The sequence below is a fragment of the Colossoma macropomum genome, unplaced genomic scaffold, assembly GCF_904425465.1.
Source record: "Colossoma macropomum unplaced genomic scaffold, Colossoma_macropomum, whole genome shotgun sequence".
NCBI classification, from domain to species: Eukaryota; Metazoa; Chordata; class Actinopteri; order Characiformes; family Serrasalmidae; genus Colossoma; species Colossoma macropomum.
Genome location: NW_023496042.1, coordinates 450,095 through 475,086, shown reverse-complemented (window position 1 = coordinate 475,086; position 24,992 = coordinate 450,095). Strand labels below are relative to the sequence as shown.

Here is a 24,992-nt window from a genome sequence, read left to right as displayed (position 1 = left end):
TTGTACACAATGACATAAAGATGAAATTCGCCTGCAGCTCTTCAAATCACTACCTTGCTTTCCAGACGTCTTGCAAATTCAGCAGCCTTTCAGAGCAGCCAGAAATCCACTGTGGTGTGACCCAGTGAATGTGCATCAGTGGTAGCTTCCACCTGCCTTTATTGGCCTTTTTATAGCTTTTACATGCAAGCTTTGGTAGCGATAAGTTGAAGAGCAAGGGTCTTTTACTGTTTTGCACTGGGGGGTTATTGCTGCCTTTTACAGACTGCTAGATATTGATTCCTACAAACACTTTTCAAGACATTTTTTTCTCCGTTTTGCTCAGACACAGCAGTGCTGCTGGAGTATTTAAACACCTCAGTGTCACTGCTGGACTGAGAATAGTCCACCAACCAAAAATATCCAGCCAACAGTGTCCTAGAGGAAGGACTAGAGGATGACCAGCACAAACTGTGCAGCAGCAGATGAGCTATCATCTCTGACTTTACATCTACAAGGTGGACTGACAAGGTAGGAGTGTCTAATAGAGTGGACAGTGAGTGGACATAGTGTTTAAAAACTCCAGCAGCACTGCTGTGTCTGATCCACTCGTACCAGCACAACAACGGTAGTGCTGAGAATGATCCACCACCCAAATAGTACCTGCTCTGTGAGGGTCCATGGGGGTCCTGACCACTGAAGAACAGGGAAAAAGGGGGCTAACAAAGTATGCAGAGAAACAGATGGACTACAGTCTGTAACTGTAGAACTACAAAGTGCACCTATATAGTAAGTGGGGCTGATAAAATGGACAATGTAGAAACAAGGAGGTGGTCATAATGTTATGCCTGATCAGTGTATAGTTAAGATAAGCTAAATAGAGCTTATAAAGTGGTCACTGAGTGGAAGTAAAAGATAGGAGGTGGATGGCAAAGCATCTCTATTTTTCTCATGACCATAGTACTGAGTGAAGGGTAACTCTGCTGGGCATCTTTTGCCTTATCTTAATCTGTGTGCTAAGACTGAAGCTCAGTGTTATTGTGTGTTTGAATTGAATTCCAAATCCACATCTTTCTTTTTTGTGTAATTTTTCCGCAGTCGATCCGGGAGGTGACGGGTTATGTTCTGGTGGCTCTGAACCAGTTTGACTATCTGCCTCTGGAGAACCTGCGGATCATTCGTGGCACCAAACTATACGAAGGCCGCTATGCTCTGGCCATCTTCCTCAACTACAGGCGAGACGGCTACTTCGGCCTCCGGCAGCTCGGCCTCAAAAACCTTACTGGTATGTTTCTCTGCCTCTGTCTCTCTCTCTCTGTGTGAAACCTTTAAAGTAGTTGTGCAAATATTGCTGTTAGATAACCCCGAGAAACTTTGGATTACATGGACTTTGCCATAAACGTTCTTTAGGATGGCAGTAAATTATTTAGAAAAGAGAAACATTTGAAAAGTTATATAAGCGATTGACACATTATCACTTTTCTTCCAAAATTTCAAGAAAGCAATAACAATGCAAAGGTCACTTAACCCCTTAAGTGGCTATGATCCACTGACATGTCCAAAGGTTTACTGTACACTTATATAACCTAAGAATAACTCAGCCACTTTTATTTTAATCATCTATTGCACAATGTTCCCTTAGGCCAACAAACATTTTCTTCCTTTTACAATAGCTTTATACATATTTAAGGACACTGACAGGTTAACAATAATGGGCAGTCAGTAAAAGAGCATGTATTAGGTCATACTATCTCTTCGTGGGCACTTTTAAACCTCGTTTTTAACATTCAGTATTATTTTTTAGTTATGCAAATTTGCAGAAATATGTTTGTTGCCTAGAAGCAACATTGTGCAACAGTGGAATGGAGTTAGCCAGCCACAAGCCAGGTCTCACCACTTCAGGGAACACAGATCCATATCATTTCATCCCATTGTCGCACAATGTTGCCTCAAGGCAACATACACCAAAAGCACCCCTGTGCACATTATTATTTAAAAAAAAAAAATTTGAATTCAATATTCATGTCGATTCTATGCAAGAAAAGTGAAATTGGATCATTTTTTAAATTGTTCTCTTAATCCATATAGTAGAGGGTTAATCATTATTTACATATTTAGCTTATGTAGATTATTTAGTTGTTTTTGGTTTCTAAATTCAAAGGTTCATCCTCTACAGGGAACACACATTTGCAAATGTTGATACATAATTAGTGCTTATTTGCTGAATTTAACATAAAACATATGGCCAAAAGTATGTGGACACCTGACCATCACACCTATATCAGCCCCCCCACATACATGAGAGTGCCAGACAGTAAAGTGTCTGGTGGCGGTGGGCTTTACCACTCCAGCCAACGCTTGGCATTGCACATAGTGATCTTAGGTTCACGTACATCTGCTCGGCCATGGAAACCCATTTCGTGAAATTCCCGATGCACAGTTCTTGGACTAGTGTTGCTTCCAGGGGCAGTTTGGAACTCTGTAGTGAGCGATGTCACCTTGCAACTCTACTCTGTGAGTTTTTGCATGGTTTATCACTTCATTGCTGAGCTGTTGTTGCTCTTAGACATTACTATTTCACAAAAGTAGCACTTACAGTGTACTGGGGCAGCTTTACCAGGGCAGAAATTTAATGTACTGTTTGGTGGCACAGGTGGCATCCTATGACCGAGGCCATTTTATATTTTTGTTTTATTTTTCCAATATGTTCAAATTCAGTAAATATGTAGACTTCGTGTACCAAAGTTTGCAGAAAAATGCCATATTGAAGTTCCGTGTAGAGAATGTGTTCACATATTTTCACTTATAAACAAAACATGTAGTTTGACTGGGAAGGTTCAGATTTTTTGCATGTTACTATAGTTAATTATTACTTCATCATGTTTCTCTGAGCATTTCCACTTTTTCCCTGATCTAAATCAGTGAAGTAATTGTTTTTCATACTTGCATAGTAAAGATATGGCTGAGGTTGGCAGGGTTTGCACTTGTAGGATGTTGCTTTGAGCCCCAGATGTTCAGAAATGACCCTGACCTGTAGTCTTCATTATCAGCTCAAAACCCTCTGAAGCCTTTCTTGGAATCACAAATTTGGATTTCCCATTTGGTACAGTTACTCATCCTGTCTTTTGATTTATTTGTCCTTTGTAGACTTTTTATTCTTTCTAGAAGTTAATGAAGCAGGAGGGAGGCAAAGTGATAATGTATGCAAACAGAACACCTCAGTGATCACTGTTTTAGACATTATTGGTAGAAAATTGCCAGACGACGGGAAATTAATTGTACTCTCCCAAGTTGATTAGGAGCCCTTATCGTCTTATTAAATCAGGCTGTAGGTCGTCCAAACATAATTTTCTACAGAATAACCCAAATCAGAGTGTCAGCCTGACTTAAACATGTTCACCATGCTACAGCTATTATTTTTATATAACTGCTGCCAACTACTTGCTTTGTAAATTATAGTGTAGCTAAGTGGGTGCTATTCTGGGGTTAGATGGAATAAATGGAAGGTAATAAAAAGTACTTTTTTTCATGATTGCCAACAATATGAGAACAATATGGTTCAATTTATGCATTATATAGAGTTCTCAGCACTAATATTATGTACTTGTGGGTCCCACGTTACAATAAGACTAGTGTGGGTTATTAGTTAGGCCATAAACACTTTAATAAATCATAATAAGCAGTGATAACACTGCCTATCCCTGGTACTAATCCTAGGCCTAATTCTTACATTGTTGAGAATCAGCTGACTTTCAACAGAAACACTAAACAATAATGAAATACATACATATATACATACATCATCTAAACCGCTTATCCTTCTGGGTCGCAGTGGGGTGCTGGAGCCTATCCCAGCTGTATAATGAAATAATCCTAATAAATTGAACATCTGTGGATAATCTATTGGGGGCTTTCTAAATAAAGTGACATCCACTCTTCAAACTAACTGTATCATCATGTAACAGATCATACTAACTTTTTATAGTTTTCACAGTGTTGAATATGGTGATTTTTTAAGTACTGATATTGCAAAGTTGTTTATAAGACATTGTGGTCAGTAACTCCAATGCAGTGCTACACTGATGCACCACTATGCACCAAAACACACCTGCAGTTGGCCCAGTGCATGCCATTTTTGAACCCCTTCTGTTTTTAGGGGGAATCGCACATCCATACCCATGAGCCACATTTGCATTCACAGCATGTTTCCAGAAAAGTTGATGCAAAGCAATTCACTGAAAAAAGTAACTTTGTACAGCCTAATGTGGGGGTCATTTACCCTGAACAAATCACATCTCCTTTACTGGCAGGTCTGATGACTTTCCTTATCGTCCATTACCTGTCTCAATTCAGAATGACTGAAATGGATGACAGTTCTTTTACTCTTATCTTCCATTTCCAACCACAACTCTATATCAGTCAGTGGAAGGTCTCTATTTTCAGATGATGTGCAGGTGGAATACATTTTCTCTTAGATTATTCATTCTGTTGAGTAATTTTACAGCTTCAAAAAGTTTTAAGACTTTTATTATGTAGTAATATTAGAATGTTGTTAATAAAAGAAATAGTTCTGATTGTTAAATCTGATTAACCAAGCCACATAAATAGCTACTGTAAAATGGTTAGGATAGATACATCAATTCTGGATTATTAAAAACAAAACATTCTGCTATTCATTAAATATCTGTGGCCATTGCTGAATGATCTATTGCTGTAGACTAAAACCTGTTTGTTGAATCTTGAACTACCAGATTACATTTGTAAAATGGCTAATTACACTTCTAAATTCAGAAATGACCCTGGTGAGAAAACATTTTGGCCAGTTCGAGCTAGTTGGTTGACCAACATAGGGTATGTTTTAATGTTTTAGCTGGTCTACCAACTACTTAAACTTAACCAGTTTAACCAGGAATTCCACCAATTCTTCCACCAAATTTCTGCCTAATTTACTCATTGAGATGTAAACTACGACAGCATTTTAGGGTCACTGTTAATAAAAATAAAAATAGTAGACTTCAAAATTAAAGTTGTAATATTTGGAGAAAAAAATCATATTTTTTTCTAGAATAAAGTTGTAATATTTCAAGAATAAAGTCACAATATTTCGAGAATAAAGTCAATATTTCGAGAAAAAAAGTCGTAATATAGAAGATGAAGTGGCCTAACTGTAGGGGGGCTGCCATAACGTGTTGGGGTCTCGGTTGCTGCACTGGTGCCAGAGTTCCACTCACTTCTGTCTGCTTGTGGATCATTTTGATTGCCATTCTCACTGTCTGTGAGACTTCATGCCCTCTTTGAATGGGGGGAGATGTAGCCCCGATAGCCGTGTAGACGACCCTGCCTGAGATTCTCCTTCAACAACACAGACAGACAGTTTCCTCCGAGTCCGTCTGGCTCTTTATTCTAGATAAACAGTTTCCTGCTCAGCTGTTTCAGCCGGTTCTTATACGAATCTCAGGCTGGTGCTGATGTGCAGGAGAAACAGGGAGACTGAGTGTTTCTTTATGGGTGAATCGATATGAAAGTAGAACTCCACCAACTCACCGCCCCTCATTTAACACGAGGAGGTGCTGCCTTCCCCTTGCAAAGCCTTTGGCCACAATATTTCCTGGTATTAATGCCACTTTGTCGTAATTCTACGACTTCTTTTCTCTAAATATTGTTTTTTTCTCTAAATAGAACGACTTTTTTCTTGAAATATTACAACTTGTTTTTCTCAAAATATTACAACTTTTTTCTCAAAATAGTATGATTTTATTTTCGAAGGCTACTATTTTTATTTTTATTTACAGTGGCCCTAAAACGCTGTCGTAGTAAACAAAGTCAGAGTGGTTTGATGTGAAATGCTCTGTTCTAGAGAAACTTGCCACATCAGAATTGTTCACAGCTGTGGTACGATGCCTGAGGCATTGTTTTACATTAGTCTGTTGACCCAAAACATATCTTTTAGACATATTAATGGTAAAAAGATACCTGCGGGGCACTATGCCACAAAATAGTCCCCAAAGAAAACATCATTTTTTTTTTTACATTCATCACTATTTTGTCTACTAGTCACTTTAGATTGCAAATAAAATGGCTATATTTTTGCTTTAAATGTCTTAATCAGCTAGTTATGTCTAAAATTGGAATTTCTGTCTTAAGCTCAGGCTTTTGGGTCATATACAGCTCTTGGACAAACCAGGATCTGACCGAGATGGACCTCTCCATTTTTCTTGTTTGTGATGTTTGTGGCATCATGTGAAGAATCACGTTTTTTAGCAGAGGAATCAAATCATACCACATAGATATTAAGAATTTTAAGCAATTTGTACTCCAGTGGGCTCCAAATATTACTTCAGTCAACAAGCAAGAATCTTGCTAATGATCATGAAAGATCAGGTTAGACCATCTAAAACAAGCTAAGATCGCCCACCAACATGCACTGGCCTAGTCTGGATTTTTCCACAGAAAGTGCTCTTCTTAACGTCTTAACATTATACTTTTCCCGTATCCCTTTTGATAACATTTAAACAGTGTGGAACCTAGCAGAGATACAGTTATAGTCAGCCTCTTGAAGGTTCTCGATCATTTTCAGTCCTTCTAAATGTCTCTTGCAAGTGATAAGTTTCTGACTGGTATCTGAGACAGGCTTTAGTTTTTCTTCTGAAAACTTTCTGTACACCTCCTTTAGGGACCTTGAAGAGCTTCTCCTGTGCTTTGGGAAGCACAGCGTTTTCATTTCAGAAAATGGGGACATCTTTTGTTCAATATTTCACAGCACCCATTACAAAATTCAATGGCTAAATGTCCAAATGTGTGCTCGACTCTCAGAAGTGGAACTGTGCAGGTTTTGATGCCTGGGGTCCTACACGTCTGAAGTGGCCAAAGAAACAAAGCCGCAGGCAGTTTGATACAGGCCGCCCCCTCCACTCACAGCCAGCAGAAAGCCCATGGGCGACAGGGTTGATGGGAGAGAAAGCCAAACATGTCACTAGTTACGATAAATGAATTTCATTTTCCTGTTGTTGAGTTTATTTCTTAGAAGTATTTAACACGGGGCTCCCTCGAAGCCTCCTTTTACATTTTTTTTAATAAAATCAGTGTTTTTTTTGTGCTGAAACTTTGTGCTGGACAAGGTTATATATTTTTGGGAAAACTTCAAAAATAAGTTTGCGAAAAAAAATTGAAAAGATTTACAGAATTAATCAAGAACAACTCAGACCTCAGAGGATTAGGAATAGCATAATTTATGGTATTGAAGACTATTTACAGAATGCTTTAAAAGGTGCAATAGACACAACTCAGTGGTAGTTTTCCCCAACATATTGCATCGTAGGCTTTTCTTTGTGTTTTTACACAATTTTTCTCCCCAATTTAGTCATTTCCAATTTCACCGCTAGCTAGGTCTCCCCTTCTCATCATGCCACCAAGCTGGAAGGATGCAGGTTAAAGGTTAACACATTCTTCCTCCAAGTCGCAGCATATTTCGCAACAGTCACCAATGCAACATCACTGGACGTCTCAACACGCTTGGAGGAGAACACTGCCAAATCTGTTATATTGGCATTGCTGGCGATCGTAGCAGCAAATCTCCTAAGAAAAGGACCGATGCTTAGATGGTCAAATTAACAAGCATGTTAATTACATTCTCAAGCCATGAATGACCTCTCAAATACCACTGTAGGATGGCTTCTCAATTTCAACTTAGCAAAGTGCCAAAGTTCCTGCTAAAGCATAAGTAGCTGGTAGGTCATTTTCATGAGCCAGTTATTTTGCTCAGCATTTCAAGCTCTTTGAAGGATTTTTGATTTTTGCAATCTTATCAGTAGTGAAAGAACACCAACAGTATGGCCACAAGGATCCAGGCACCTCTTTTAATTAGTAAATTCAGTTACTTCAAGGTTCTCTAGAGTGATGGAGCTCCATCCAATAACAATTATTAATAAATTCACGCATAAATATATAAAAAATATGTAAACAAGATTCAGGTTCCTGTCTGGAAGGTGCCGGAAACTGATGTGCTTTGTTCCGGCATAAATTAAGCCCTAGGTATTCCCTCCCATCTGAAAAAGCATGGACAGATATGCCTAAAATTTGCTTACTCTCCATAATCCTGGCTTACACTACACAAAAAAAACGAATATCTGGCCATACGACACCAACCTAACACAGCAGCCTCCAACTTAACATTATACTGGCAAGGACTGAACATTACTACAGCTCTCTTATTCCCTAAGACCTATAAATGGACACATATCCTAAAGCTGTGTTATCAGTCATAGGACATGATTTCATAGGATTTACACAGGATTTGCAGTATTCTGAGTCCTCAGATTCTTCTCCTAAACCCCTGAAGCCTAGACTTATTATTCAGTTAAAAAGAATTATTTTTGGATATATGCCTTGATATCATATTCTATATCAGCACATCAATCCTGAAATATTAGCTAGGAGATCAAAGGGTCCTCAGGTGCTAGAACACTGAGAAAACCAGTGAAGAACTCAGAAGCAACACAAGAGTAACACTTTTGTTCATAAGGCTACATGACACCCACATAAGCTTGTCATGACAACTGATATAACCCTATAAATGCCATTCCAATAGGCGGCTTCTGTCATAGAAGGTACTTTAGCTAACTTTGATCAAAATTGGCAAATGTAACCTTTATAGCAAATGACACCTATTGAAATGGCATTCATAAACATTAATGTAGGGTTATATCATTTGTCATGACAAGCTTATGTAGGCATCATGTAGCCTTATGAACTGTACTCTACAGTAAAGTGTTATCCATAAGAGTTTATAGAAAGCCCTACACTCTCCATCAGGACAGCTTGGTGATCAAAGCATACATATTGATGAACTGACATGGACATGTCCTCTTGGTCTTCAAGGCCTACTTGCCAGTTCACATTATTATTGTAGCATTGCCTGCCTAACCCAACACTGTAGTTCCATGTAAGTTCATACAGGCTACTGTATATGTCCAAAGGTTTGTAGACACCAGCTTATCCAGTATTTCTTCTGAAATTAAGGAGAGTAATAGGGAGTTTGTCCCACTTTGCTGCAATAACAGCCTCTGCTCTTTACACTAGATGTTGGAACATTGCTGTGAGGATTTGATTGCATTCAGCAACAAGAGCATTAGTGAGGTCAGGAACTGAAGCTGGATGACTACTTTTGAATCACATGCTCCATCCCAAAAGTCACTGGATGGAGCTTCATCACTCCAGAGAACACTTCAATGATGGGGGGGGGCTTATACCCCTCTAGTTAATGCCTGGTATTGCTCCAGAGCATCCCATGCTATTGGCAGTGCTTTTCCATGGAGATTGTATGAGCTGGGTATGCAATTGAATGCCTGTGTGGGAGCCAATTAAAGTATCTGAATTTACTGATTAGAAAAGATGTCTAGATATGGTTGGGCGTATAGTATGTAGCACATATACCCAACTCTCATCAAAATTATTTCCTATATACCTAAAAAAGCGAGATGAATTTTCATGGCTTTATTTTGATTCAATCCTTTATGGTACTTAATGGTACCTCAGTACTACTGAGTATCAAAAAATGTCACTCAGTACCAAATCACACTACCCAAATAGTCAGTTCTAGGCATCTGTGAGCCAATAAACATCCTTGTTCCAAAATCTGATGGGCTGTCTAAATTACATTCCATATGCATGTTATTAATAATAGTGCTTCTTGATTAGTCTGTAATCTGCTGTGGTCAATTCAGGACCTCACACTTACTTCTTGCCACACTCACTATTAGTTTGAAATTTAAAAAGACATATTGGAAAAAGGCTTTTTCAGAATTAGTATCAAAGTCTAGATATGAGTGTTGGTATAGTTATTAACAAATTTTTGCATTGTGATGTTGTAACATCGTCATTGTGCACTGATAACACTCAATAATACAATGCTAGGTAGCTAAAACTACTTCATTCATGGCAGTAGCGGAAGAATAAAGTGAACATTCCTGCCCAACAAATTAGTTTTGTGATCTATTAAGCACTTGTATTCTCTCATCTTTGGAAACATGTTCAAGTTTCATATTTGATATATAAATAAATGCACTTTGAAAAATATGGTAGTCTCTTCTTGTTACTTTCTTAATATCTATTTTCTAATACAATTTTCCCCTCCTACACACTTAACCCCTTACCAAGCCATGGGCCTGCTTTATTACACACTTCTATAAACTAAGAAAAGCTCCATTAGTTTGCATTGAAGTCCCTGTAGTTACTGAATTATAAGCCTTAGTATGTAATAAGCCTGGAACATTAAAGGGTTAAAAAAGATTCATCAAGGGTTCTTTAGTAAAGGCAATGGTTCTATTTAGAACCAAGAGTTTTATATAAAGCCGTTCCACGTTTACAAGCTTGACATCGTAACAATAGCAGAACCCTTTTTGTGCTATGTAGAAGCATTTTCAGAAACTTTCTACTTAGAACCACATAGAACGGCACATTCTTCATCAAGCTGAGAACCAATTCACCATGCAAAGAACCATTTAAGCATTAATGGGTTTAAACAGAACTCATGGTTCTAAACAGAGCCATTGCCTGAACCATATTTTTTAATGTGTGTACAATTTGTGTTCATTCTTAATCTATTATTCGAAGTTCTATGAAATCTAAAGTTTTAAGCCAACCAGGTTACTTAGTTTAAACACCAGATCTGTTTCTACAGTGAGTAAATTGAAGAATTTTGAATGTGGGTAAAGACTGACTAGGCAGCAACACCTGCGGCCCAGAAGAGTCGACTTATTTATGGGGCTATTGCATGCTTGGTGTAACTTCTCTTCAGCTATGTACTGCAAGCACCTGAGAGACTTCCTCTCCGCCACTGCTTGATTGAAGAGTTCCAGTGAATTCCATGATGCGTGCAACATCCCCATAAACCAGCTATTGGGTGAATAACAGAACGAGAACCATTTTTCCCTCAAAGCACACACGTACACGGAACATTAGGCCAATATCGAGGGAAAAAGGGACCCAGGTTCTTCTCCATTGCTTTTCTCCAATTACAGGACATGAACGTGCCTATGAAATAAACTGGCGCATTACCTTCATGCCACCTACTGTATGCACGTGCATTTATTCTGTAAATAAACGATCTACTGCTCTATAGTACTGAATAGGATGGAGTTAATGTAGCTTATTAGAGTCTTTAATAGAAGCAGCTAATGGAGTGACACTTTAGAAGTTAAAAGCTTCTGTCCACGTTCATTTTTATAGTGTATGAATTCTATGGCAACAGTGGCATATACTTTACCACTGGTACCTATAGCTTTGTTGTGTGACCAGTAGATGCATTACAATGATAAATGACATTAAATATACTGAATGACATAGAATATTTTATATTCCTGCTTTTTATTGTACAGTGGCATTACATTATTTAAAAAGCCTTGAGTGCTTTTACATAATGAACATTATTAAAAGAACCATTTGAACTCAGAAAACTCTAGATATCACCACGTATTGTTACATACATAAAGGGAACATTATAAAGCCCCTGCAATGCTCTCATTAGGCCTTATCAAGTCAGTAGGTGGTAATTAACTGCCTATTACAGATTATAAAGCAGTAATAAGAGTGAATTAAGCAACATCAATGCACGTTCACTTGTATGTTGGAAATCTTAAGCTTTTGCACATCATTGTTATCATTTTACACATTAATATGCATTATTTAGCCTAGTCATGCCAATAGCTGCTAATTAACTGATAGATTTATTAAGTAGTAACTACAGTGAATTCAGCATTTTCAATGAGTACTAGTATGTTATACAACATTGTTCTTGTTTTTTTTTATTTCTATGAGTAACACAATGATAAATCATCAAAGAGCTTTAAATAAAAATAAACTGATCATTATCAGTATACTAGAATATATTCTAGTCAATACCAAACTATATCTGTAAAAGTTGTGATAATATATATATATATATATATATATATATATATATGTTGCAGCTACTGACTTGATAAGGCTTTAAAAGAACACTGCAAAGGCATTATAATGTTTCCCATATACTAAAGTTTTATTATATATTTATGTTTAAATAAATAAATAAAGAATTTGACAAGTCGACAAATACCAAATAAGACAAATATCAAGGGCGGACGTCACACTACCACCACCACGTTTCACTGTTGGTATGATGTTCCTGTGACAGAATGCTTCGTTAGCTTTACTCTAGATTTTAACGGAACCCACATCTTCCAAAAAAAATCTGCCTTTGACTCATCAATCCACAGAATATTATCCCAAAAATCTTGGGGGGGTCATCTAGATGTTTTTTGGCAAAAAGTTGCACCTTGCAACTCTTCCATGAATGCCATTTTTGCCCAGTGTCTTTCTTATTGTGGAATCGTGTACACTGACCTTAACCGAGGCAAGTGAGGCCTGCAGTTCTTTAGATGTTTCGTCTGGGCTATTTTGTAACCTCCTCGATAGTCACTGGTGTGTTCTTGTGAATTTTAATAGGGCAGCCACTCCTGGGAAGGTTCTCCACTGTTCCAAGCTTTCTCCATGTGTGTATAGTGGCTCTCACTGTGGTTCGCTGGAGTCTCAGAGCCTTAGCAATGGCTTTGTAACCCTGTATCTGTATTTGAATCAGTTTAGAATATATAGTGTGTGTGTGTATATATATATATATATACACACACACATATATATATATATATATATATCACACACACACATATATATATATATATATATATATATATATATATATATATATATATATATATCTCAGAGCTTCCTTTTGTATATTTTCCCAGAACACACTCTTTCCTAATGTGCCTTAGGATCTCTGTACTCGCTGTGCAAACCAATTACAGCAGCACCCCATTAGCATACAACTACAAAACAATGAATAATTAAACTACATTGTAAGAGAACTCCTCATCGCAGGGAATTCTGGCGATTAACAGTGGAGCATTCAGTACACGTGTTTTCTCATGCTGCATAATTAAACGATAGACATGAGGTGTTTGAATAAGACCTTTTCCTTAACCTTTATTTAACCAGGGGAAATTACATTTTCAAACGTATTTAGAAGCTGGGCTGGGAAGTGTGGGAACAGTAGTTTCACATCATAGCACCCCTGGAGAGACTCCGTACTAGCTTTAACAGTAACCTCCAGTGTGTTTCAGTGCCGTAAGCCATTTACAATCTACTTTACACGAGAATGGGAGATATTAGTCCATGAATAACCTCAATAACGCTCCCATCCATCCTGTCTTGATGCCTCCATTTGTGACAGAAGACCAGACCTCCTTTAAGGATGGTGTATCCTTTGGTTTAATTAAACTTAAAGCAAAGACAAACATTGCAAATTAAAACATGAAGCAAATGACCGCAGACGGACAGACTGAAACATGAGAGCTGTTTATACCAAGTACAAGAACAGGAACCACCTGGGAAAGGAAGGGTAAAAACTACACACTTAAAGCATGAAATTTAAAGCATGTAAGACATTCAAGTGACATTTTTAGACTTTTATACTGCTGTTTTACAATAAATCATACTGTACGTACTTTAATTCAAGCCTTTGATATTAATGATGGAGTTGTTTAGGCTGTTTGCTATGTTTTAGCCTGTTAGCTAGCTGATCAGCCCAGTTCTAGTTAGAAACTTAGGTTGCCAGCCCCTCAGTTTAAACAAAAAACGGGTTCTTACTTCATCAGTACACTCGGTGGTCAGTGCGAGCAGCATGACAGTCAAAGATTATTCCATTAACAGCACAAGGGTTTTTCATGCTGTGGTGCAGTGGTACACATCAGTTGCTGTGAGGCGGCCATAGGTGTGTGTATATTGTGGATTTTACAACAGCTTAGAATGCAGCCCAGCCAATCAGACTTTAGGACCAGAACCATTCGTTTTATATATGTGCCTTAGAGTAATCGTGACATCTTAAGTGAATAATAATTAATTATTAAGTATCAGCTAATAGATATATCTTATAATCTATTGTTGTCATGAAAAGTGTTACCTTAAACTCAGCAAATAAATAGAAATTGTGCACAAAAATATGCAGAAAAATACTATATTTAAGTTCGGAAATGTGTTCGAAATGTCATTTGATCTATGGTATTCAAACGTTGGCATATAATTGCATTGTGGTCAAATTTTGCTGCTCTTGAGCTCATGACTGGACTCATAATGGGACATTCTATTACAGAGAGTCATGTGTTTGTTTTTTAAGGAGTGTGCTTTGCCTTTGTAAGCTTTTATCAAAACGAACATGGATGTAGATCAATTGGAATGGACGTGTTTTGGACCAGACAAGTTCTTCTTCCAAAGTTGTCTTCCTCATGAATATATGCTGTGTTGTCTGAAATTTGGTGAAAAAATTAAATAAATACCATGTGGAACTGATCAAACAAAGATAGCAGATGACTGAAATATTAATAAGCACCCACATGAAGAAGTTATGATCTCAGACATCAAAGATTAAAGCTCTGCTCAGTAGGACATGTATATATACACTACAGCTCAAGCGTAATGATATTTTTCTAGCTGTATAAAGCAACGTATGGGAAAAGCAAATGTTATAAAATTTTAAAAAGCTTCAGATATTCCTGACTGGGTAGCCAAAGTTCTGAGAGGCATTACATTTCATTTCTTCTGTTTTTTAATAACATCATGACTGTTCTTGTATGTAGTTTGTGCATTTGATTAATCCTCTGCTGCATGATGGTGCTTCAATTTAACAAACCCATTTTTCTCACTTTACAATAACATGACACGTTCTATGACAATTACAATAACATGACATGTTTAATAACATATAAATTATAATGTTATTATACCAATGATAAAGAGAGGAATGTGAAGTTCATTTTTGTAATATTCCCTATCATATAAATGATTTTTTGTTATGAGAAGTTATTAAAATATGTTTGTTGCCTTGAAGCAACATTGTAAGGCAGTGGAATGGATACGGAGCAAGTTGAGCCATTAACACTGTAGTAAGTCTTTCATTTGAAATGTAATGTTCATTTAATTTTATTGTAATTTTAAAATTAGATTTATGTTTTTATTTATTTTGAAAATTATTTTTAAAAAAATATTAAATTATTTAATATTTAACATGTGTGCAATATTAGTGGCTAGAAAGTCAAATCTGTCATACAGCAGTCAGCACACAGTCTGTTTTACCAGCATCAGGAGTTTTGTTTAGAAAATGTAAGCAAATTATTAATTTCTTGGCAAATTATTTAATTATTTTCATGTTTCAGCATTATGGTAATGATTATATGCATTGTTGTAACATGCTTTCATTGCAAATATATAATTCCTTTGTTTTTGTTTCTTATATTTTTAAAGAACAACAAATTGTAAAGTTGCTCAATTTTGTTCCAATGGTTATGATGAAAAAATCCAGCTTTTCACATGACTGCATTATTTCTTTCCATTGTTGCGCAATGTTGCCTCAGGGCAACATACCCCCAAAAGGTCCGCAACACACTTTATTAAAAAATTTATTTTATGCAAGAAAGGTAAATCATACATTTTTAAATCATTGCTCTCATAATTCATGCAGTAGAGCATTTTGAGACTATGAAATCTTGACTTAATTATTTTTTTCTTGGTAAAAATCTAGAGGGCTAAACTAGAGAAGCAGACTTCAGACACTAAACATATCCTGGCTGAACAACTAGCTGAGCAGCAAAGCCAAAGTGGGAATGACCAAAAAAGCCAGTGACAATCTTTGATTTCTGTACTAAACATCAAAAACAATAATTTTGTTGTTAAATAACCTCTTGGCAACATTTTCATACAGAGACCTTTAGAACTTAATACATATAAAACTTTTAGTGTAGATGAAACTTATACTGCTGTTTTTTCTCATCCTTACCCATTCTGAAGTGCACTGTATATCTTTAGCGGTTCTAATCAATAGCCTTCCACAATATAATGCTAGCCTAAAGCAGCTTTGCCATAGCTAATTTACCTTTATATTCAAACATTATGTAATACAAAGAGGTAACTTCATTTAAAATACCCTGTGTAGCCAGTTGGATCGGCCATTTGATCAAAAACTCCCAACATATAGGTGCACTAGGTTCACAATTATTAACTGTAGCCATCTGTTGCACACAATTACTCAGCCCTATCTACCCCATTCATCAGTGGATAGAAACCACCAACACTGAACAGATATAATTCGGGTGGTGGACCATTCTTAGCAAGGTGAAACTGATATTGTAGAGTTGCACTGTGTAGATAACAAGTGTGTAGATGACAGCATATTGGCTAATGTCAGTGCCGGTTTATGGTAGGTGTTTCTGATAAAATGGCCAAAGGGTTGATGGCAAAGAGGGTAGGTCCAAGGAAGCTGTACCCAATAAAGTTACTACCATGCAAAATACATTCACAATACTGTATTCCCATGAGGTTTTGGGTTTGGTTTCTCCCACACCCTCGTCCTTTTTTTACTATGGTTGACCAAACCCTCGAGTGCAAATCTAGAGTAGTGGACAATTGTTCAGTTAATTTTCAGTAATTATATATATATTTCTTTTTTTGGTGCCATGTTTACAGAAACAACAAGCAGTTTGCAGTTTCCTCGATATACAGTTACTCTCTGGCAAATGACAGTAACATACTAGTATCACTGGCTGTTTTATTCGAAACACCTACCTAGTTTTTGCACTCATTGTCCACTTTATTGGAAAACCCTTCCTAGCTCTTGCACTCAATGTCCACTTTATTCAATAGACCTACTTTGCATTTCCACCCAGCCAAGAGCAGCTCTGTGGTCAGAAACTGACCACTGGTGAAGGGCTAGAGGATGGCTAACACTAATTGTGCATCAACAGATCAAATACAGTCTCTAACTGTACTCCTGCAAAGTGTAGCTACAAGCTAGGGGTTTCTGATAAAGTGGCCAACTACAGCACATTTTGAAACAAGTGTAAAACTCTCATACCTTTCATCTACATGAACTCTGAACTATTATGTCATGTTATTAGGTTATTTATTTATTTTTCATCTTTAAACATAAACAGTAATTGGTGTTTGGTCACATTCACATTTACTTCATTTTGAGGAGCTTGGCCCATTTTAGAGTGAGCAGGTTTGGCAGTGAAATGAGAGGCAATTAAATTCTTGCTTTAGTCAGTGTTGGCTTTGGTGCTCTTTTCATTTGTCTGCTAAATTGAATTTGTTGTTCATCCATTTGGCTTGATCACATCTGATTTCACCCCTGCATAGTTTATTACATGAGTGGTGACTAAAAACCTCCAGCCAGTAGTCAAGGGAGGTTATAGAATATGTAGCACAGTGGTCTCCAACCCTGGTCCTGGAGAGCTGCCTTCCAGCAGAGCCTAGATCCAACCACAGTTTGCCACACCTGCTCCAGCTAATCAGCATCTTACCAAGTCTCTGATTGGCTGGATTAGATGTATTAGGTAGCTCTCCAGGACCAGGGTTGGAGACCACTGGTATAGCATATTGTTAGGCCAGTAATCTGATTGCTTGTAAAATGGCTGATATGCAAGTTATCATTGAACCCATCTGGCTTGTCAAATCAAAGACATTCATGAAATTCAATTTTATTGACTGCTCTAAAGTCTATATAACCATATAACATTCAATACCTTCTTCTGTTAAGTACAGTAAGTAAGTTGAAATACAATGGCCTAGTATATTCTCACTGTGATGTCATTGTACTTTTAATAATAAAGGTTCTGAAATTGTTGAAAAGGTTTCTAGGAAAACCTTTCACTGGTACAGAATCTTTATGTTGTGTGTAGGTTCTTTAAACTTTACAAAGGTTCTTCACACTAACATCCCATTTCCAAAACAGGTTCTTTAAAGAGGCATCAATTGAAAGTTTGGCTTGGATATAAATTTCATTTTAATAGCTTATTCCCCATTCAAATAGATAGAATCCTGATCTTGCATGACTTTTTGAGTTGCCAAGATGGCCAAGATGGACAAACTTGCCCAGAAGAACTCTGACCATTAATTTTCTTTATTGAAGAGGTATACCTCTTGAAGTTGACCTGTGACCACCTGCTAATCATTATCCCAAAGTCTACACTTATGTTTTGTCAACTTGCTTAAGTGCAAACGTATATATTGGAAGAGGCTGGACCTCAGGCTGGACTCTTGAGTGACACTGTATGTGATCTGGGGTCTCTTTGGCGTCAGATAAATCCACTGTGAGAGAGCAAGACAACAGGACAGAGTATTAGTTGCCTCCACACAGCTACCTTGTGGTGCGAAAGGTCTTTTTATCTCTCCTTCCCATCGCCAGCTACCACTCATCAATTAACTCCAGCCACGAAGAATAGGTGCTTTGATCCACATGGTGCTGCTATTCGCAACATTGATGCTGAACCTCATGGATTTAGTGGGGTTTCAGCACATTTGATAACATCTGGCTGCTCTGGTGTGGCTCTGATATAATGAGCCGAGGTCGCCGGTTGGGCCTGCCATGACAGTACATGCTCCAATCAGGACTGCTATTACAGGGTTCTGCGATTTAGGAGACTTGTAAAAACTACAGACATGGCAGATTATTTCTGGATTACAATCACGGATCTACTTGGAAACCACTAAAACTATAATACCACCCCAGGTAAAACTAATCCAGCTCCAATAGGGCAATATAGTGGATATCTGTTTCTTCTTTTTTGTTCTTGTGTTGGTTTTCTTGTTGGTTGCCTTTTATCATTTCTGTTGATTTTCTTAACTTTTCCCATTATGTCTTATTTATATGCAAACATATCCAGCCATTCCTTCACACTAGTGCATTTAGCTATTTCAAGGTGGACCATTGCTCATGCATTCAAATACGTATGTGCAGCTTGTTTAATCATTGAAAAGCATTATCAAAAGCTTGGGACTCTCTGGAGCAGCTGCACATGAGCCTAAGGTATAAAGCCCCCCAACATTATGCTATGCAGTATAATGGTGGTGATGCATTCTCTGGAATGATAAAGTCATTTTGGGATGAATTGCAGTGTCAATGATCCAAAATTTACTGTAAAGTCTTTGCAAAAGTGTAGAGGCTGTTACTGCAGCAAAGGATGAGAAACTCAAAAGGTGCATGTGTCCACAAACATTTGGACATATAACCTACATGCCTTGTCGTGCGTTCTACCAGCCACGTCTCCTATTGGATGCCTGAATATTCTCTGCATTCAAAGTGACGCTTTTGATTAAATGTCTGGCACGCCTTCCGAATCTGGAGTAAACAATGTTGGCACCATTCAAAAGAAGCAAACAGAAACAAAATGTGATTCCTCACCATTTTAGTATCCAAAATGCTGCCTGACAGATTCTCTCTGAGTAGAATGAGAATGAGAATGATGTCATGTTTTTCATTCCCACTCACTATGACACAATAGGATTTGGAATGGGTTACTACATCTGCACACTCAAGTCCCCCATTCATCATGCTAACGGTCTTATCTTCACGGAGTCACAAAACCTCATGGAGAGACACTGGAGATGTGATTTCAAGTGACGTTGGAAAATTAAGTTTAAAAAAAAAAACATTTATTTAATGTACTTTTCAAAAATGAATTATTTAGTGCCAGAAGTAAATGATTTTAAGCAATGTATAAGTCAGGAACAGTCAGAAATTAATCATTTGGAGCCAGAATTGAATCATTTAAAGCAATTTATGAGTCAGGAAAAGTCAGAAATGAATCATTTGGAGCCATAATTGAATCTTTTAAAGCAATATATGAGTCAGGAAAAGTCAGAACTGAATCATTTTGGGCCAGAATTGAATCATTTAAAGCGATGTATGAGTCAGAAAAAGTCAGTAATGAATCATTTGGAGACAGAAGTTAACAATTTGAATCAAGAAATGAAGAAATGAATCATGTAATTTGAGAAATATTTGAAATGAGATCTGCCTCATTTAAAGTGAGAAAAAGAATCATTTGAAGCCAGAAATACACATATGGGCAAGAGTATTGGGACACACCTCTTAATCATTGAATTCAGCTGTTTTATGCAGTCCCATTGCTGCAGGTGTATAAAATCAAGCACCTAGCCATGCAGTCTGCCTTTACAAACATTTGTGAAAGAGTGGGTCATTCTATAGAGCTCACTGAATTTGAGTGTGGTGCTGTAATAGGATGCCACCGTTGCTGTTAGACCATGTAAAGTTACAGAAGCAGGCCACCGAGTGCTGAGGAGCATAATGCATAAAAGTCACCAACGCTCTCCTGATCAATAACTGTGGAGTCCCAAACCTCCGCTGGCATCAACATCAGCACAAAAATTGTGCATCGGGAGCTTCATGGCAGGGTTTCCATGGCTGATCAACAGCATGCAAGCCTTACATCACCAAGCACAATGCCAGGCGTTGCATGGAGTGGTGTAAAGCATCGCCACTGGACTCTGGAGCAATAGAAACATATTCTGTGGAGTGATGAATCACGCTTCTGATGGACGAGTCTGGGTTTGGCGAATGCCAGGAGAACGTTACCTGCCTGACTGCATTGTGCCAACTGTGAAGTTTGGTGGAGGAGGGATGATGCTATGAGGTTGTTGTTCAGGGGTTGGCCTAGAACCCTTAGTTCCAGTGAAGGGAAATCTTAATGCTTCAGCAGACCAAGACATTTTGGACAATTGTACGCTTTCAACTTTGTTGGAACAGTTTGGGGAAGAACCTTTTCTGTTCCAGCATGACTGAGCCCCAGCGCACAAAGCAAGGCCTGTAAAGGCAAGTTTGATGTGGAAGAACTTGACAGGCCCTCACAGAGCCCTGACCTCAACCCCATCGAACATCTTTGGGATGAACTAGAACGGAGCCAGGTCCCCTCGTCCAACATCAGTGTTTTGCTCTTCAGGATGAATGGGCTAAAATTCCCACAGATACTCTCCAAAATCTTGTAGAAAGCTTCCCAGAAGAGTGGAAGCTGTTATAGCTGCGAAGGGGGACCAACTCCATAATAATGCCTATGGATTTATAATGGAACATCATAAAAGCTCCTGTAGGCGTAATGTGTAGGTGTCCTAATGCTTTTGTCCATATAGTGTATATCAATAAGTTGAGGCCACAAATGAATCATTTATATCAGAACCACAAGCCAGAAACAACTAATTTGAAGGCAGAAACTAATCATTTCAAGGTAGAAACAATTTATTTGGAGGTGAACTTGAATACATGAGTCATTTGAAGCTGGATATGAATCATTTGCAGCCGTGAATGAATCATTTTAAGCTAGATTTATATAATGTGTAGCCAGAAATTATCATAACAATATCAGATCAAATCAAAATCACTTGACGCCAGAAACATAATGTTTAGCCAGAAATGAGTCATTCTTAGCTAGAAATGGCTCCTCTGAAGCCAGAACCAAGCATTTCAGAGTCTCATGTGATCGAGTGCACAGCACTGAATAATTGGCTCTAAGTGTCTAAGCAGCATGCGTATGCTTTTGATTTCACCTTACATCATTGACGTCATTTCCAAAACAGCAGTAGTGCTTAACAGTCGTTGTTGCCACCACTTTGACTGAATTATATTTACAGCTGGAGATGGATGGGTAGTAATTTAAAAGTGGTCTAAAATAAAGCGTTTTTTTCCTTTTTGCCCATGAAGATTTAAATGAGAATAAATCTTAAGTAGCTTTTGCCCTTCAGATGACTGCTTAATGCAGTTTCTCTTAGTTCCTTTGATCCTCCTGCTTATTGCCGCACTTCTGCTTTGAACACAGTCAATTTTTCACAAATGATTTCATCCAGTGTGTCTAATGGTTTTCTCCAAATCTCATAAATCATTTTTGAGGCAATTTATTTATTTACTTTGTGATGGAAATTTGTCAAATATATCTTCGTGCAGAAGACTCCATTAGTGATTCTACACTCACCGTCCACTTTATTGGAAACACTTACCTTGTACTTCCACTCACTGGCCACTTTATTAGAAATACCCACCTAATACTTCCACTCACTGGCCACTTTATTAGAAACACTTACCTTGTACTTCCACTCACTGGCCACTTTATTAGAAATACCCACCTAATACTTCCACTCACTGGCCGCTTTAGTAGAATCACCTACCTTGTACTTCCACTCGCTGGCCACTTTATTAGGAACACCCACCTTGTACTTCCACTCATGGGCCACTTTATTAGAAACACCTACCTTGTACTTCCATATTATTACATATTACCTATATTAAGAAGATATTTACAGATGGCATTGACACTGATGAGTTGATACCTTCAGGGACATCCAGATGATCTTGCTAAAACCTGAAAGGAGTATTTTTAAGATATTCTTGATAACATATTTTCATTAGCACTTGGACAGCATTTCTAGAGAGCTGGGACAGAGAGAGACAGTCAGGGCAGCCCTCTCATTATTCTGCCTTTCCTAATCATGATAATTACCCCCTACACATGGTGAGGAGGACAAATTGGACTGTCTGGCCACTTAGCTCATCAAGCTTGAAAATACTGATCACATCATATCTTTTGGGTAAAGTAGGCAAAGAGCCACATACAGCTGTTAGAATATATAATGGTGCTTCTTATGGATCCAGCTTTGGTTCATAAAGATCATTGGCACATTTCACACACAGAAGAAACTACACTACACAGTAAACTGTACACCAATGAGCCAAAACATTATGACCACTCACGATGTTGATTATCGTGTAACATTGGTGCATGTCAAGGTCTAGAATGTATCGGAAGGTAAGTAAATAAGCAGTTTTCGTAGTTGACACGTTAGAGGAATGGGAGAAATGGGCAGGCATGAAGACCTGACCGACTTTAACAAGGGCCAAATTGTTATGGCCAGATGACTGGGTTGAAGCTTCAATAGACCACAAACCAGCGATGAAACGGCTGTGCCATCTGGTCCAAATCAACAGAAGGCCTACAGTGGGACAATTTTTAATTATGGTTACAGGAGGAATGTGTCGCAACACAGTGCATTGCATCCTTCTGCGTATGGCCACACACTGGTCAGAGTGCTCCTTTTAACCCCTGTCTACTGATTAAAGAGTGTCAAAAGCACCTAAAAGGGGCACACAAGTGGTGGAACTGGACCTTGGAGCAATGGAAGAAGGTTGCCTGGTCAGATGAGCCCTGTTTTCTTTCACGTTACATGGACTGCCGTTATCCTGGGGAAGTGATGGCACCAGGATGTACTGTGGGAAGAAGACAAGCTGGTGGAGGACTGTGATGCTCTGGGCAATGTTCTGCTGGGAAGCCCTGGGTCCGACATTCATGTGGATGCCAATTTGACCTGCAGTACCTACCTAAACATCATTGTGGACCAGGTGCACAACTTCATGGCGATGGTATTCCCGAATGGTAGAGGCCTCTTTCAGCAGCATAATGTGCCCTGCCACACTGCACACATTGTTCAGGATTGGTTTGTGGAACATGATGAAGAGTTCAAACTGTTGGCTTGGCCTTCAAATTCGCCAGTTCCCTGTCCAGTTGAGCACCTGTAAGAGGTGCTGGAACAAGAAGTCAGATTCACAGTGGCTCTACATTACAACTTGCAGGACTTACAGGATCTGCTACTACAGCCAGACCACAGAGCACCTTCAGAGATCATGTAAAGTCCATGTTTTTGTGAGTTGGAGCTATTTTGGTGACATGCAGAGGACCAATAGCATATTAGGAAGAGCAGACATGGTCATAATGTTTTGGCTCATCAGTGTTTATGTGTAAAAGGTTATTTCCTGTTGACTAACACTGTATTGTCTCCAGGAACAGCAAATTCGTAAAATTGGCCCCCATGGGTCCTGAAGGCCCCGGACTCCCTTTAACCTCTTTTCACATCAGCTATAAACGGCAATTGTAGCTTGTTTTGGGGTCACTCAGTTAAAATATATATATTTTTAAACAACTTTGATGACATATATTTTAGTGGAATTGTATAAGACTTATAAATCCAGAAGTAAACTGGGTTTTCATCTTTGTTTGTGTGAACACAAGTCAACATTTATAGAAGTGTTTTGTGTTTTTTTTGTGTTTTGTGTGTTGGTTTTGTTTTTACTGTTTTACTGTGGCACTTGTACATGATCATTCTTTATAAAGTAAGCTGCAGTTGAGCTGTCTTGTGTTTCTCGGCACACCTGTCTTTGTCAAGAGGTGTGAATTGTTTTCACAGCAAAGGAAAATTATTGCTCCCTAGCAGCTCCAGAGTCACAAATTTCTACACACAGAGAGGCATCAGTGTCCAAACTGATCTAATAACGGAGTTACAGGGGACAATAGTTTCTAAAATTATAATAATCAAAAATATCCCACTTGACTTACATTCTGCCAGCGTGAATGGCCACTAGGTGGCCTGCAGAGTGGTGCTACAGAATTAAAAAACATAGTTTGTTTCATCAAACAGGGTTGATTTTATCATAACTCCTATGAGCCTCGAACTGCTAATTCTACTGCTATATCCTGGGCTGTATCCATGAACTTTTTTGTATATGTACAGAATATATGTATGGAGTTACAGTCATAAGGTGCTGTTGATTCAAATGGCTAATACAGTCGTGTGCAAAAGTTTTGGCACCCCTGGTCAAATGGCATGTTTTATTGATTTTGTTGATTTAATTCTATAGTATTTGTTTTTTTTTTCCAATGTGTTAAACTGAAATAAATGAATAGAAACATATTTAAGTTTGTTCCATGTAAAGGATGTTTGAACTCATTTTTAGAAAAATCTACAAAACATGTAATTTGACCAGCAGTGCAATGCAAAGCAGTGCAATATTCTATTTTAAAAAACGCTGTTGTTATCTTGCTCCATCAGAAATCCTGAATGGTGGGGTGTACGTGGATCAGAATAAGTTCCTGTGCCATGCAGACACCATCCACTGGCAGGACATCGTGAAGAACCCTCGAGCTGAGCTTCTGGTGGTGCCGTCCAACAACAGCAGCAGTTCATGTGAGTGTCTCCCCAAGCTGCCATGTCTATCAATCATCGTTCAGATTACAGTTATTGTTTTCAAGAATTACAGATTTGATTATACAACACCAATAAACAAGACTAACTGTACATAAACTGCAAAATAG

General features: G+C 38.1%; 1 protein-coding gene across 2 annotated transcripts in view; it reads left to right on the top strand.

The window, feature by feature from the left end:
- Positions 1-24,992, top strand: part of LOC118804330 (receptor tyrosine-protein kinase erbB-4-like) — a 269,625-nt gene that overhangs the window by 167,249 nt on the left and 77,384 nt on the right. For both annotated transcript variants that reach the window (XM_036564816.1, XM_036564815.1), the window contains exons 3-4: positions 1,078-1,264; positions 24,730-24,864. In XM_036564816.1, coding sequence (XP_036420709.1) covers positions 1,078-1,264; positions 24,730-24,864 — 322 coding nt within the window. The remainder of the gene's footprint in view (positions 1-1,077; positions 1,265-24,729; positions 24,865-24,992) is intronic.